The sequence below is a fragment of the Rhagoletis zephyria genome, unplaced genomic scaffold (assembly GCF_001687245.7).
Source record: "Rhagoletis zephyria isolate East Lansing unplaced genomic scaffold, Rhagoletis_zephyria_1.1 Rzeph_scaffold_12114, whole genome shotgun sequence".
NCBI lineage: Eukaryota > Metazoa > Arthropoda > Insecta > Diptera > Tephritidae > Rhagoletis > Rhagoletis zephyria.
Genome location: NW_016169188.1, coordinates 3305 through 17865, shown reverse-complemented (window position 1 = coordinate 17865; position 14561 = coordinate 3305). Strand labels below are relative to the sequence as shown.

General features: G+C 31.0%; 1 protein-coding gene across 1 annotated transcript; it reads left to right on the top strand.

Moving 5' to 3' along the window:
* Window positions 1-12809: 12809 nt before the first annotated feature.
* Window positions 12810-14468, top strand: LOC108377460 (ATP synthase subunit epsilon, mitochondrial-like). The gene is made up of 4 exons (XM_017633725.1): window positions 12810-12998; window positions 13133-13202; window positions 13263-13323; window positions 14299-14468. Exons 1-4 carry the CDS (start codon window positions 12967-12969, stop codon window positions 14319-14321), a joined length of 186 nt encoding a protein of 61 aa, XP_017489214.1. The 5' UTR covers window positions 12810-12966; the 3' UTR covers window positions 14322-14468.
* Window positions 14469-14561: the final 93 nt, after the last annotated feature.

The window sequence follows — 14561 nt, the reverse complement described above, 5'->3', positions numbered from 1 at the left end:
GAGAGCATTAAAATTCTGACTTCACTTATTTTGGACCACCCTAATGCATACATATGTAGATTAGTAAAATAACAGTGACATTAATTTCAGAAATTAAGCAAACTTAATAAACGCGAATTACCGTAATTTAAAGTGGCATTTTCAACTTAATTATGTGTGTAATTAGGTATTTAATAAATAAAATTTACCTATAAAAATTTAATTAAGTACAATCGCGGCGAAAGTTGTACAATATAAGAACACAGAGAAAGTGAAAATGCTAAAAAACAAACGCAAAAGAACTTGCATGCTTGTGAACTTTAATAAAAATTTATGTATTTGCAATCAGACTTGTTGCTACTTAATGTTTACAATTTTAAATCATTAAGAAATACGCGCACGCGTACCTTCACAAAGACCTCCACCCATTTACCTCGTTACATATGTATGTATGTATGTATGTATGTATGTATGTCGCTTCAGCCCATTTCGTGCCGACTATCCGCATGAGTGACTAATGCACTCACTTCACTGCACTCGCTCACTTTTCCTGCTTTCTACTCACACTTGCATACATGCATACATATGTAGGAACTAGGTATTTTCGAAGAAATATTTATTTTAATGGCATGATAATGACATGCAGTTATTTATTATTAATACTTATACATACAAATGTATGTAGCACTTTAATGACAACAATAAAAGTTAACAGCATTTCTTGTCAGTTGTGCAGCATGCATTTCTTCACTTCACTTAATTTTTGGCAGTGCAAATAGCTTAAGGTTCCATAAGTCGCTTGCCTTTGTATGTAAATAAATTGTTTTTGATTGCATTTAAAACTGAATATGTGCAAGCAAATCTTCGGATTTTCACCAGTAAAATTGAGTATTATTTAGACGCTGTGTAATTCAGCTAGTACATACTTATGTAGTTGCTCGCCGTGCTTATCAAATTAGTTCAAGTTTATTTTTTGTATGTATAGACTTGCTTTATTTGTTTTCGGATTTAATTTCTACATTCGGATTGGAATAGTAGAAATCTAGTTGTCAAGAAAAGAAGATTGATACTACGAATTCAGACGATTGGAATGTTTCTTGTACCACATGAGGCAAGACGAATTCATATAAGGTGATAGCGGCAGAATAAAAACAAAAAATACACTAACAAATTATATACACAGTGGAGCGAGGCGGAAATTGCGTATTTTCAATGCCTCAGGGACAGCACGCCACCATTACCTCGGATCTTTAATGATGGCTCCAAAACTGTCTTTGGGACAATACTTGGAGTCTTTATCGAAATTAATAGGGTAAACTTTAACTTTTCTCTTGCGGAATATGTTTCTGTCTTCCAGGCTGAGGCAATCCTCAACGTCATGGACTACGTGGTGGAGTTTACGAGTCTGCAGAGGCAGCCAAGCTGCACTTAAAGCATTGACCAGCCCTATAACTGCTTCCAAACTAATTCGACAATGCCAGTATTGACTAAATTATATTGGTAAACATGACGAGCTTGCTTTACTCTGGGTGACAGGCTACTCGGGAGGTCTGTCTAGTTTTTTTTACTCCCATTGAGCAGACGGGACTGCAGATGTGGCACAAACACCTGAATTTCACAGCCTACATGACTGCTCCATTTCTACAATCCGAATAAAATTTTATGCAATTCGGACAACGGCAACCAGTGCCTTTGTTTTTTGTTTTTTTGCCAGGTAGTCAAGACAGGTTCCAAAGGGCCATAAATTATAATATACAAATTTTCAAAAGTTTACACAAAATGTGGGTAGATAGGTATCAATTGAGAGAAGAATTCGAAACGAGATTAATTATAACTTTTGTATTCAATTATCCTTCTTGTACATGTCAAAAATGTCCTTCAAGATTTTTAACTTCATTTTGAAAAATCTTAGCTTAATTTAATTCCTATGGATATATATAAAGATAGTAAAGGATACAAATTTCAAAGGATATTTTTGAAAAAATTTCAATCCCTCTCTGCTTTTAAAAACTGAAAGATGCAGAGTTACTAGAAATGCGTTCAAATATGGGAAACATACAGAATTTTTTGCATTTCCATACTGTTCATGGATGATTTGGTAGCCTTAATTCAAGTTATAAACTAAAATTTCATATAAAAAAGAACGTTATTTAGGCTAAAAAGCACAAATATAAAGGGTATACATATTTATAAAAATTTGTAAACAAAGTTGTTTCCATTTATTTTTGGGACAAATATCAGATATTTCTATAAGTTGTTTACAGGTTTACAGCACCAAATATATGTATATAATACACATTTCATAATTTCCAAAGTTAATTTGCGATTATCTGGGCAAATTACATTTGCATCGTTTGAAGAATAAAAACAATTGTTCCATATTCTATTTTCCCTTTCAATCCTCGCCGATACACTAATAGCTGTTAGCTGATATAGGCAATTTTTTCAACAGCTTAATTTAAAACAACCCATAATCAAGCATCGAAGCTTTTATTCAGTAATTTTTAATTGCCTGACACTGTCCATTATTGTCTATAAACATTTGTGTTTAGTTGTTATTTTTCAACTGGCAATTGTATGTATGTTTGTATATATGAATGTATGTGTGTGCATTAGGTTGGTCCAAAAAACACTAAAGTTGGAATTGTAATGCTCTCACCCCCTAGTATTTTTCAATATCGAAAAAAGTATACCCATATTTTTTTATTTTGAAATCAAAAAATATTTAGAGGTGTCTCAAAGCGCTCAAAGTTTTCCATGTATTTTTATATGGGGAAAAAACTACTTTTTGTAGAAATGGTATAGAATTCTTGAATTTCGATATTTTTCGATCGGAAAACTCTGGTTCTCTTCAGGAGACTCAATAATAATACCCAATGCTTTATTTAACAATTTTTTAATACTAACGATTTTTTATTGGTCCCCGATTGCAGTTTTCGGGTCTTTGGCGGTCCTATAAATTATTGTTGCGATGAAAAAATGGTTAAATAAACAATTGGGTATTATTATTGGGAATCTTCTGCAGATAAGCAGAATTTTCCGATAGAAAAATATTGATGTTTAAGAATTCTAATCCATTTCTGCGAAAAGTTGTTTTTCCCCCATATAAAATACATAGAAATTTTGGGCGCTTTGAGCGACCTCTAAATATTTTTTGATTTCAAAATAATAAAATTGGTATAGAAGAATCCTAGGCGGTGAGAGCATACAAATTCCGACTTTACTTTTTCATATGCATTTTTTTGGACCACCCTAGTGTACATTGCATGTGGCGCACTTAATTAGCGGCAAAAGTAAATTGTTACAGATAAATTTAATATTGTTGGGATTAATTGTCTAATAGTTTTTTTTTTTAAACGAAACAGTTGACTGTTTTCACACATTCAGTTTGATTGCGCATGGGAAGCCTTTAATTAAAACAAATGTTTAACAACTTTGTATGTCAGTAATAATTGCACTTCGAGGAATATGAAAATAAGAAATTGGTAGATAAAATGTGCACAATATTTTTATTTAATTTTTCAAAATCTCCTTTTTCGTTATAATTCACAAATTTGTTTAGAAAAACTTTTCATTGTTTTACATTTTGCCACTCACCTCCATGCGAACTTGCAATATATATATATATACATTGCCTTTCTATTGTACAATTAGTCATCTACAGTGCTACAAATTTATAAAATTTACGAAATTTTCAAAATTTTTAAAAGCTTTGTTTAAAGGTAACTTTCAAAAGCGATTATCATATGATCCGAGGCTCAGAGATTATATAAATAATTACTTGATAAGAAATCTTCATAAATTCTGCAAACATGCATGCATGTATAACCAAATATACATACAATTCCTACATACATATGTAAATACAGTTGTGGTCAAAGATTTACGACCAAAATTCAAAATGATACTGTTTACAACTTATGTTTATTATTTTTAGTAATCAAACAAAATCTGTTTTTTTTTTGTACAAAAAAGAAGCTCGAAAAATTAACGGTAATTGTCAGCTACTTGAAGCATGCAATGGGTTAAAAAACTGCATGCCCGAAAATTTTGTAAAAATTCTCATTAAAAAGTTTGGAATTTTGATGACCACTTTTTGAAGTTTGATTATTTTTTGTGAAAAATGTGCAAGCATTGAAATTTCTAATTACATATGTGGTTTCTGTTTTTGATTGAATTACATATATTTTAATTTTAAATTACTAAAAATAAATAAATAAATTAACATAAGCTGCAAACAATATAATTTTGAATTTTGTTGCTAAATTTTTGACCATAGCTGCAAATGCATATACAAATATATGTATGTACATAAATGTATGCTTAATACACAACACGTGCGTACACTTTTACTAGCACTTCTACATCTCTAGATATTTCAAAATTAAATGTATTTCTTCAACAGTTTTTAAACTCTTGCAGTACCTCGTTAAATTGATTTCCCTTATCACCTACGGCGTTCCCCTTTCCACAAGCCTATACAACCTTGCATACAGACATATGTATGTATATACTAGATTTGGCCTCAGCTTCGCCTGCCTGAAGTTCGGTTTAACGTTATGATCCAAAATTTAACATAACATAAAAATAAAATGATGTCACTGAAAATTATACATTTTATTAAAAAAAAGAAACTTGCTTATTGCCTTGAGGTTCCAGAACATGGCCAATGTCTCGAATGCCAACTTAATAGGCAATTTCAGTATAAAACACAACTTACTTTTCGTAGCTCGTCTTATAGTAATATACCATTTAAAAAAAAAAATTATAGGTGGCATTTTTTTAAGTGTGAGTGAATATAAACTTTTACCAACACTTTTGGTTTCATAACAGTATCGCATTGATATACATATGTACATATATCATTTAGCTTGAACAGAATTAGACGATTGAAATTTGAGCAAGGTGGAGAATCTCTGCTGTAATAACGAAAGATATTCCATTTTGTAAATTTTCATTTAAATTGAATTTAATTTTTTAAACAAGTTGTAAAAAAGCTTTATTAAACATCTCTCATTTGTCATCCATACTGTAACACATATTTCATTAAAATGAATTAAACGTTTAAACAGGAGGCAGCTCTCTTCAAAATTTCGAAATAAACCTTTGGCCTCGATTACCAGCCATACTGATTAGATTAAGTACGAGTTTTAAAGGAGTGCACCCCCTTTTTAAAAATATTTTATATTGAAAACATTTTATTTGACTTTTAAACAGGTGGCCATCCTTTTCAAAATATTTAAGAAATAAAACTTTCTTAACCCGCTTTCGTTAGCCACCTATGTTTTAATAACCCATTTAACTTATTGATAAAATTGCATTTAAATTTTTAAATAGGTGGCTATTCTCTTAAAAACTTTTTCTTAATAAAGCTTTTTGGAATCTCATTTGTTTGGCATACATATTGTGAAATTTCGTTGAATTTACAATTTAGAATATACATTAACTTTCGCTGTTGTAAGCTATGTAACTCTATGCCAAGTTTGCTCAAACACTCGCTTACAGACTTTCACATTTATAATATTAGTAGAATTTCATTTAACTTGTCAATTAAATTAAATTTAAATTCCTACACTGGTGGCAATGCCCGTCAAAAATATTTTCGAAATAGATACAGCCTTTTTCAAACCTCTCTCGTTTCATACCCATACTAAGATATTGCATATAACTTGTTATTTAATTTAGTTTACCCTTCTGATCAGATGGCAGTCCTCTTCAAAATATTTTCGAAATAAAGCTTTCTTACAACTCTCTCATAATATTTTATTTTACTTTTTAGCTAAATTGATTTAAAATTTTTAGACAGGTGGCAGCTCCTTTAAAAATATTTTTGAAATAAAGCTTCGGAAACCCCTCCCGTTTTATACCCACGTTAATACCTTTTTCTTAACTTATTTTTATTCTGATTTCAACTTAGTGAACAGGTGGCAACCCTCTAAAGGAATATGTTTGAACTAAATCGTTTTTTAGCCCGTTTCGTTTGACAACTTTAACCCTTTTAACAGTTGGCAGCCCCCTTAAAAATATTCTCAAAATAAATAGGTTTGTAACCCCTTTCGTTTTACACCTATGATCGTGGAATATCTACACTAGGGTGGTCCAAAATAAGTAAAGTTGGAATTTTAATGCTCTCACCGCCTAGGATGGTTCTATATCGACAAAAGTATACCCCTATTTTTTTATTTTGAAATCAAAAAATATTTAGATGTCGCTCAAAGCGCTCCAACTTTTCTATGCATTTTGTATGGAAAAAACAACTTTTCGTGGAAATGGTATGGAAGTCTTGAAAATCAATATTTTTCGATCGGAAAGCTCTTGTTCTCTTCAGGAAACTTCCAATAACAATATCCAATTATTTATTTAACAATTTTTCAATAATGACGATTTTTTATTTATTCCCCCAATGCATTTTCTGGCACTTTCTAGGGGTTTTGGCGGTCCTATAAAATTTAGTTACTAAGAAAAAATTTAAAAAAAAATAATAATTGGTTGTTATTGTTGGGAATCAGTTGAAGAGAAACAGAGTCTTCCGATCGAAAAATATTGATTTTCAAGAACTCCATACCATTTTCACGAAACGTTCTTTTTTCACCATATAAAATACATGGAAAACTTTGAGCGCTTTGAGCGACCTCTAAATATTTTTGATTTCAAAATAAAAAAAATACGGGTACACTTTTTTTTGATATAGAACAATCCTAGGGGTGGAGCATAAAAATCCCGACTTTACTTTTTTTTCATGCATTTTTGGACCACCCTAATCTACACATATGCATACATATGTATGTACATAACTGTGTATCTCTCTCCTCTTCACGGGCGTCATCCCAGATAAAAAAAAAAAACAAAACTGTGTATATATTTATCTTGAAACTTATCAAAAATTGGTCATGATGTTCTTTTTATTACAACACTGAATCCTTAACCTTCACATATCGTCACTGGCACAATAAGGTAGCGATATGTAAATAGGTACCCGTATACATTTTTATCTTAACAAACCTAATCAAAATTCTAAATACGGCTAATCAGTTTCATGACGTCCTTGGTGAATGACTTTGAGAGTAGGATTTGCGTTTCATATATTTTGGAGAAGATATGTTTATCGAACGACGCACAGCAGGGATGGAATTTCAAAATTTCAAAATGTGCCTAATAGTCTTCAAAAATAGTGCCGAAAAGAAGATGGAAGTGCCACAAAATTAAATTTCTTCTAAGGCATTTTAAGAACAATATATTTTTAGAATAATATTTTTAAAATACACTGAAGCAATATAATAATTTTTAATTAACTAAATTATTACAGTAAATCACTTCTATGAAGAATTCCTTATAGTAGGGTTGCCCAAGAGGGGATTCGGAGATTTACTCGATTAACATAAAAAAATTTATAGGTGGATTTACTCCAGCTCGTCAGATTAAGAAATGGTGGCTTTAAATTTTGTATAAAATCATGCTATAGGGCTTTTTTGGTAACAGGAATCCTTTTCTGCACTTATTTTTTCTTAAAACTTCCACCAGAAAATTCCAGTAAAAATGTTCATATTTTTTTCGAAACCTATTTTCGCAATTAGGCAAACTAGATTTAAGACTCATGGTTTCTTCGGCAAATTTGCTTAGAATTACAGTTAGAACCCTTCTATGCTATACGCGCATAGTCAAAAAAAAAAATTGACCCGCCCTGATGTATAGATATATGTGCATATGTATTTAAACGCTATTTATCTGAGAACATGAGTTTAAATTTATTTGCATACATATGTCATATCTTAGTTTCATCTTAAAAATCGCAAATCATTCAAAATCCAACAGCGCGCAGTGTGATTTGTCTTGTGATAGCAGCAGCAAAATGTTGTTTAAATTTATTGTATTTTGTAAATAAGAGTACTTACATATTCAACACAACAGTGAAGTTAAATAGCGAAGGCAAATAGTTGAATACATATGTACATTTCTTAATATGTAGATATGTATATACATATATAATATATGAATGCAAATACGCATGCACATTAGCCTGTACCACGATGTATGGACCGAAAAAATTTCAATTTGTTCCAAGCCATTTCTGCCACTCACTAGGAGAGTATTTCAGAAGAGCAAAGCTTTTTTCGGCACACTGTTAAAACAGCAAAAGACAGCCTACACTTGTATATAGTACTACAGTGCACGCGCGATAATGTGAACCCCGTAAAATACAAACACTCCAAAACATTTACACGCTTTATTTTTCATTGACTACTCTAAAGAGTGAACAGGACTTAAAAGCTCTAAAAGATGAACAATATATAACATCTTTATTTGAATTCTTGCAAATTGATAATATATAAATACATGAAAATTTCCAATTGCTGAGTTCAGGGAATCCCGTACTATTGCGAAATATACGTATTTGGCTTGAAAATTACGCACGTAGCTTGGGCACGTTATGGTTTAATTTTTACTACGGGCTCCAAAAAGTATTTGCGATTAAAAGAAAAAGCAGACATCTAAGATCTGAAAAAAGGAACAAGTGTAACTAAGAAGAAGAAGCAGAAAAAATTGCTGATTCCTTTTGAGTAGGTACATAACGCGTTTCATTCCTGTGAATGCAAGATGGGTTTTATTAAAAGAGCTTTGGTTTGAAATGAATACTGAAAGTTTTTTTAATGCAAGTATTTCTGTACTCGGTTTTTTTTAGAATAATTCCATTAAATTTGGTCTTAGAAATGTAAATATCAGTTTAAAAATGCATAATTGGGGAATATTTTTGCATTAATTTTTAATTTCGCTAAAGTGAACAATTTCGCAAATGTGAACCCATTTGGTTCGCATTATCGAGCGTGCACTGTATTATCATATCTCATGATCTTTGCAAGTTATATTGATTTGTCTGAAAACGACACCCTGTACGGAATATTGTGTGCCGTAAAAATAATCTCCATGTTAAATTATAATCATTCTGCAAGGAAAACCCTAACCGATTTTCATTAAACTTCCTGCTATTGATTACAGGGTGTCGTTTTCATGAAAATTTAAAACTTTTTAGTTTGGAATGATGGAATAATTCTCTTTTTAACCGACTTCAAAAAATGGAGGAGGCTATCAATTCATCGGAATNATTACTTATTTTAATACCTTAACAACGATATCAATTAATGAAGTTATATGAAAACCCCGATTTAGTTGTTTTTACAGGGTGTCGAAAAACACAATTTTACACTTCTGAAATACTCTCACAGTGAGTGTACGAAATCGCTTGGAAAAAATTCAACTTTTTTTTTTTGTGACAGTTAACACATCAAGTGTCAAGCATCACACCAACGCATGTATGTAAATCATTTCCGAAAGTATTTTAATGATAATGGAAAGCAATGCAATAAATGTTACTTCTTTATCAGAGCAGAAAAAGTACACAGAGAAAAATATATGTATGTATGTATATATGTGCATCTATGTAAATACATACGTGTGTTCATAAAGTAAATACGAAGCCAAGGTTAAGGTAATCCGTTTGCATTTGTATAAGTCTCAAAACAAAATTGTTTATAATACATACATACATACATAAATACTTCCCTTTTTCTAAAATAAACTCAAAGTAAATGCGCTGAGTTGTTTTGTGCCCTTGCAATTGTACTATCCGCTATTTATTATAGATATTACAAGCGTTTATGATATTAAATTATAACTGTTATTATTAAATGGGATTTTGATGATTTCACAGTGAAACACTCAAAAAGTGATGGGAATGAGACAATTTCATTCATTAAAAGAGGATTCCGATAGAATACCTAACCTAACCGACAAACCCCTAGAAATGGGCATGGCAATTGCAGAACTAAAATTAGCGAAACGCAGATTTTATTGCGGATTTCGGCAGAATATCGCTTCGTTACAAATATTTGTTCCACAACTTCCCATTTCTAGGGGTTTGTCGCCTTAAAGAAAAATCATGCCGTACAAATATTATACCTAGATAGGTATTCTATCGGAATATGCAATAAAATTTGAATTCTTGCAAAAATTCGATGTTTAACACCTCACTAAATATATCTCAACATAAGTTTTCGAAAAAAAATACAAAAAATTGTTGATTCTCACAAAATAAACCATCTCGTCATAAAGAAAAATATTTTAAAAATATTTCTTCAAAAACGCCCATTTTTTTTTTAACCACGTTTTTTATAGAGAATTAAACAAGGATTACGATGGTATAATCTTAAATCCCTAATTTACTGGTCTTCACTATGCAAATCAACTTTAAAAAGTTCAACTGTGGGTTCAAGCCGACATAAAAAAACGAAATTAAAGTATATATTTTCTAATAGCGGTCGCCAAACGAATGGTTAACTAAAAAATTTGGTATTATTCTTTTTTCCCATATAAAATACATGGGAAACGTTGGGCACTTTGAGGGACCTCTAAATATTTTTTTGATAAAAAAACACATTTTTTTCTATATAGAACAATCCTAGGAGTGAGAGCATTGAAATTCCGATTTTACTTTTCTCATAAGAATTTTTGGGTCACCCTAATGTACACACGCGCACATTCTTAACGCAATAAAGAAGGCATTTCGGGCTTTGTGTCGCGTGTGACGGGTATTTCGTAGGTTTCACACTTATTTACTTCCATTTGTCTAAGTGCAAAAGCATATTTATGGATGGATATCTTATATGCCTTTTTTTAACATAATTTGTATTGCTTCTTGCTATTTTTGGGCATTCGCTCTTGATTTTGTCACAGCAAGTCAAGAGAGTGAGTTTATAACTTCAGCAGAACAAGTAAAAAGTCTAGGTTCGGACGGAGCCGAACATTAAATACCCGGCGCAAGTCTTAAATATAGTTTTTTCACCTTTTCGAAAACTACCGCTACATGGTAACAGAGGTGGTTTTAGCCCTATTTCAAACATCTTCCATAGAACGTTCAGTTAGACATAATAAGATGTGTGGGCGGTATCACGCCCACGGTTAGTATCAATTTTAAGTAAATTTGCGTCCATTATTCGAAATATTGAAGTTTCAAGTATTTTTAAAATTTACCGTTATATGAAAATTGGGCGTAATTTTAATCCGTTTTCAATGATTTGCAGCGTTTTACTTTGATGTGGCAAGCACAAAAATCATACCGAGTTTGGTACGAATTGTGGGCGGTGACACACCCATTTTCCAAAATTTTATCATAAGTGTATTTTAATTTAAATTTGCTTCAGTATTTATTGATTTATCGAAGATTTCGTATTTCTCTAAATTACCGTTATATGGGATATGGGCGTGGTTATTGTCCAATTTTAAACATTTTCAGCCGTCTATAAGCGGGCGTGGCTACGCCCATTTTCTAAAAATGTATAATATTCTTATTTTTTAGTCTAAAAATCATTGTAATTATAAATTTTGAGTTATTAAGCTTTTGTAGTTACTAAAATATCGCAGCTTTTGTATTTATGAAAACTACTGTTATACCATCTGCCTACGCTGAAAAGAAGTACACATACCAAGTTTCGTTAAGATATCTCAATTTTTACTCGAGTTATCGTGTGCACAGACGGACGGACGGACGGAAGGACAGACAGTCGCTGCTTAATCGATTTCTTTTTTCATTCTGATCATTTATGTATGTATATATTTGTCTATATCTATCTCGATTCGTTTTGGCTGTTACAAACAACCGTTATGTGAACAAAGTTATAATACGCTTTTGCATAAGTGCGCTCGGGTATAAATAGTTATATTTACTTACAGCTGCAAGTTACAGTTAACCAACTCAGCATAGATCTCGCATACGCCATGCGGCACGGTTGGCTTTTGCAATAATTTCTTAAAACAAGAAAATGCTGGATGTAGCCTAAAAGTGTGCTACGTAATAATATGAAGGTGTCATGAAAAACCCAGTGAAATTTAAATACATATATGCATACATATGTGTGTATTAGGGATGTTTCGAATGTCATATTTTTCGGAATGCGAATGCGAATATCAGGAATAACATTAAAAAAGCTATAAGTCATCGTTTTAAAAATCGCTAGAACATTGAACCAGTGCTTAAACTGCACCAAAAATAACCGTTATTATGAAGGATTTTTATTTTAAAATCATTGCTAAATCGTTTTTTATCATTTTTATTTTTTTATAGTTTTAATTGTTATTTTATGTTTTTTTTTTTATTTTATCGATAAAAATAGTCGTTATTCAATGATTTTTTTCAGCCAAAAATAATCGTTGTAATTGGATTTTTATTTTTCCGATCATTTTTAATCGTTATATTATGATTCTTATTTTTTTGATCATATTATAACCGTTATTTTCAGATTTGATGTTATAGATCATAAAAGGTTTAAATTAGTAATAAAAACGCAGTCTCAATTATAACCGTTAAAAATGATCGAAAAAGGTATAAATCCAAAGTAACGATTAGAGCTGATCAAAAAAATAAGTCATGAAGTAACGATTAAAGATGATCGAAAAAATAAAAATCACATAATAACGCTTAAAGATGATCGAAAAAATAAACATTAAGTAATAACTATTAAAAATTATCGGAAAAATAAAAATCACAAATTAACGATTTAATTATAATTTTCTGGGCCTCGAGCTTAAGAAATAAAAAAATACAACAAATAGGTACAATTTCATAAAAAAATAAGAATATTTAAAACAAAGAAAAAAAAGTAGCTCAAACTTTTTAAAATGGCTCTCCTTTTTACATTCTCGCTACTATTTAAGTATTTGTTGTAGCTTTTTTAATTACGTACTTTGTAAATACTTTACAAATACGGAATGTGCACCAACTTTATTCACCACCTCATTGTAACCTTATTTCGTCAAATCAGCTAGAAGAAGAATTACGTTAAATGACAGCAAACTGACAATACAACTGTCACATTTCCAACTGTCATATAGCGATTTTTCTTGGACTTCGGCTGTATCGGCGAGTGCGTTAGCATTTTTTTTTGCAAATTTTTTCGATTTTCCACAAGTAAAAAATACAAAAAACACATCAGCAAAATGACCAACGCATGGAGAGCAGCTGGACTTACGTAAGTATTGCTGAGGATTTGCAAAATCCGCGATAATTCAGTTTAATTATCGCTTGATAGCATATCTATTACCATACCCACATTATGTAACATCAATTTGATATGCAATTCCTTATTTGTTTTGTCTGTTCCAGCTACATCCAATACTCCAACATCTGCGCTCGTGTTGTGCGACAAGCGCTGAAGGCCAATTTGCGAACCGATGTAAGTTAAATGCTGAAAATCCATTGAAATAATTGTAATTTATTCCATTTTCTTTCGTAGGCTGCTAAGCGCAATGAGACACATGTGAGGTTCACTCCTTGGGTCGATGGAAAACCAGCACGTAAGTAAAACATTTAATATACTTAATATTTGAATCAATATATAATCGATCTCCAGAAAATTTACCTGCCTTATTAGGGTACATCACAGTATACCGTAAAGTATGGCAAAATTTTGGAGAAATCGTTTTGTAAAACATTTAGTAAAATGCATCAATTCAGCTAAATTTAACCGACAAGGTCTAATTAAAATTCATGCTTGAATTGTCACCTTAAATTCATAAGAAATAGTCATTAGCTAGAATATTTAAATTTCTTTCTTAAAAATTTAAATCGAAATTTAAGCCTGACAGGGTCAAGTACCTATTCAATTATTAGAATATTATTTACAAATTTTTAATTTTATTATATTTTACTATTAAATTTCCAGATGAAAAGTAAAACAGCATCGAGATAAACATTTATTTAAATTATAAAAAAGTATGCGATGTAGTAAGTGAAAATATACATCAGTTGTTTCGTTTCCCAATTAATTGGTTAAACAACTAACGTTCTTGTTTTTTGCTTGTTTTAAGTTTTTCCTCTATGTTTTATATACGTTATTGCTTTCCAACAACGTGTCGTACACAGAATCCAAAAATAAAGCAAACAAAAATCTCCTGCTTTAAAAAAGTATTCCTGCCAAATGATCGATCAATAATCTTAATATATTTAAGTTAAGTAATTAGTGACTCCCCTAGCACATTACTAACATGGCATTTTCGAATTATAAAAAATTCCCAAGCTCACACATAATCGAGAGTTTCAGCATGCCAACTGCCTAGACTTAAAAAAAAACGAAAAGTTCATAAATAACTGTATGTGTCATTTGACTCAACGTTTAATCTTTGTTAATATTCCGATATGACTACTGATGAGCCACAACCATCAATACTACGCTGTTTAATTTTGTTTCTCAGTTTATCGGACATCTATGTCTGTTTGTGTATATGTACATTTATTTGATACAAATGAAATTAATAAATTTATTTTCGCAGGGCGCGCGGTTGAAGAAGCCTAAGAAGGCTCTACTTACGGAACACTATCGCATTTAGTCGCAGAACCCAACAACACCATGGTTTATTTACTTCATTTGTAGTGCTGGAATTTACGATTCTGCATTCGAACGAAAAACTATAAATAAAAAAAATCTTAAGATAAACAAAAAATTGCTTTCTTTTTATTTTATAAAAATATAGGTACATAAAATGCATTGAATGCAAATGCATATTGACGTATAAGAATACTATATCAAAATTTA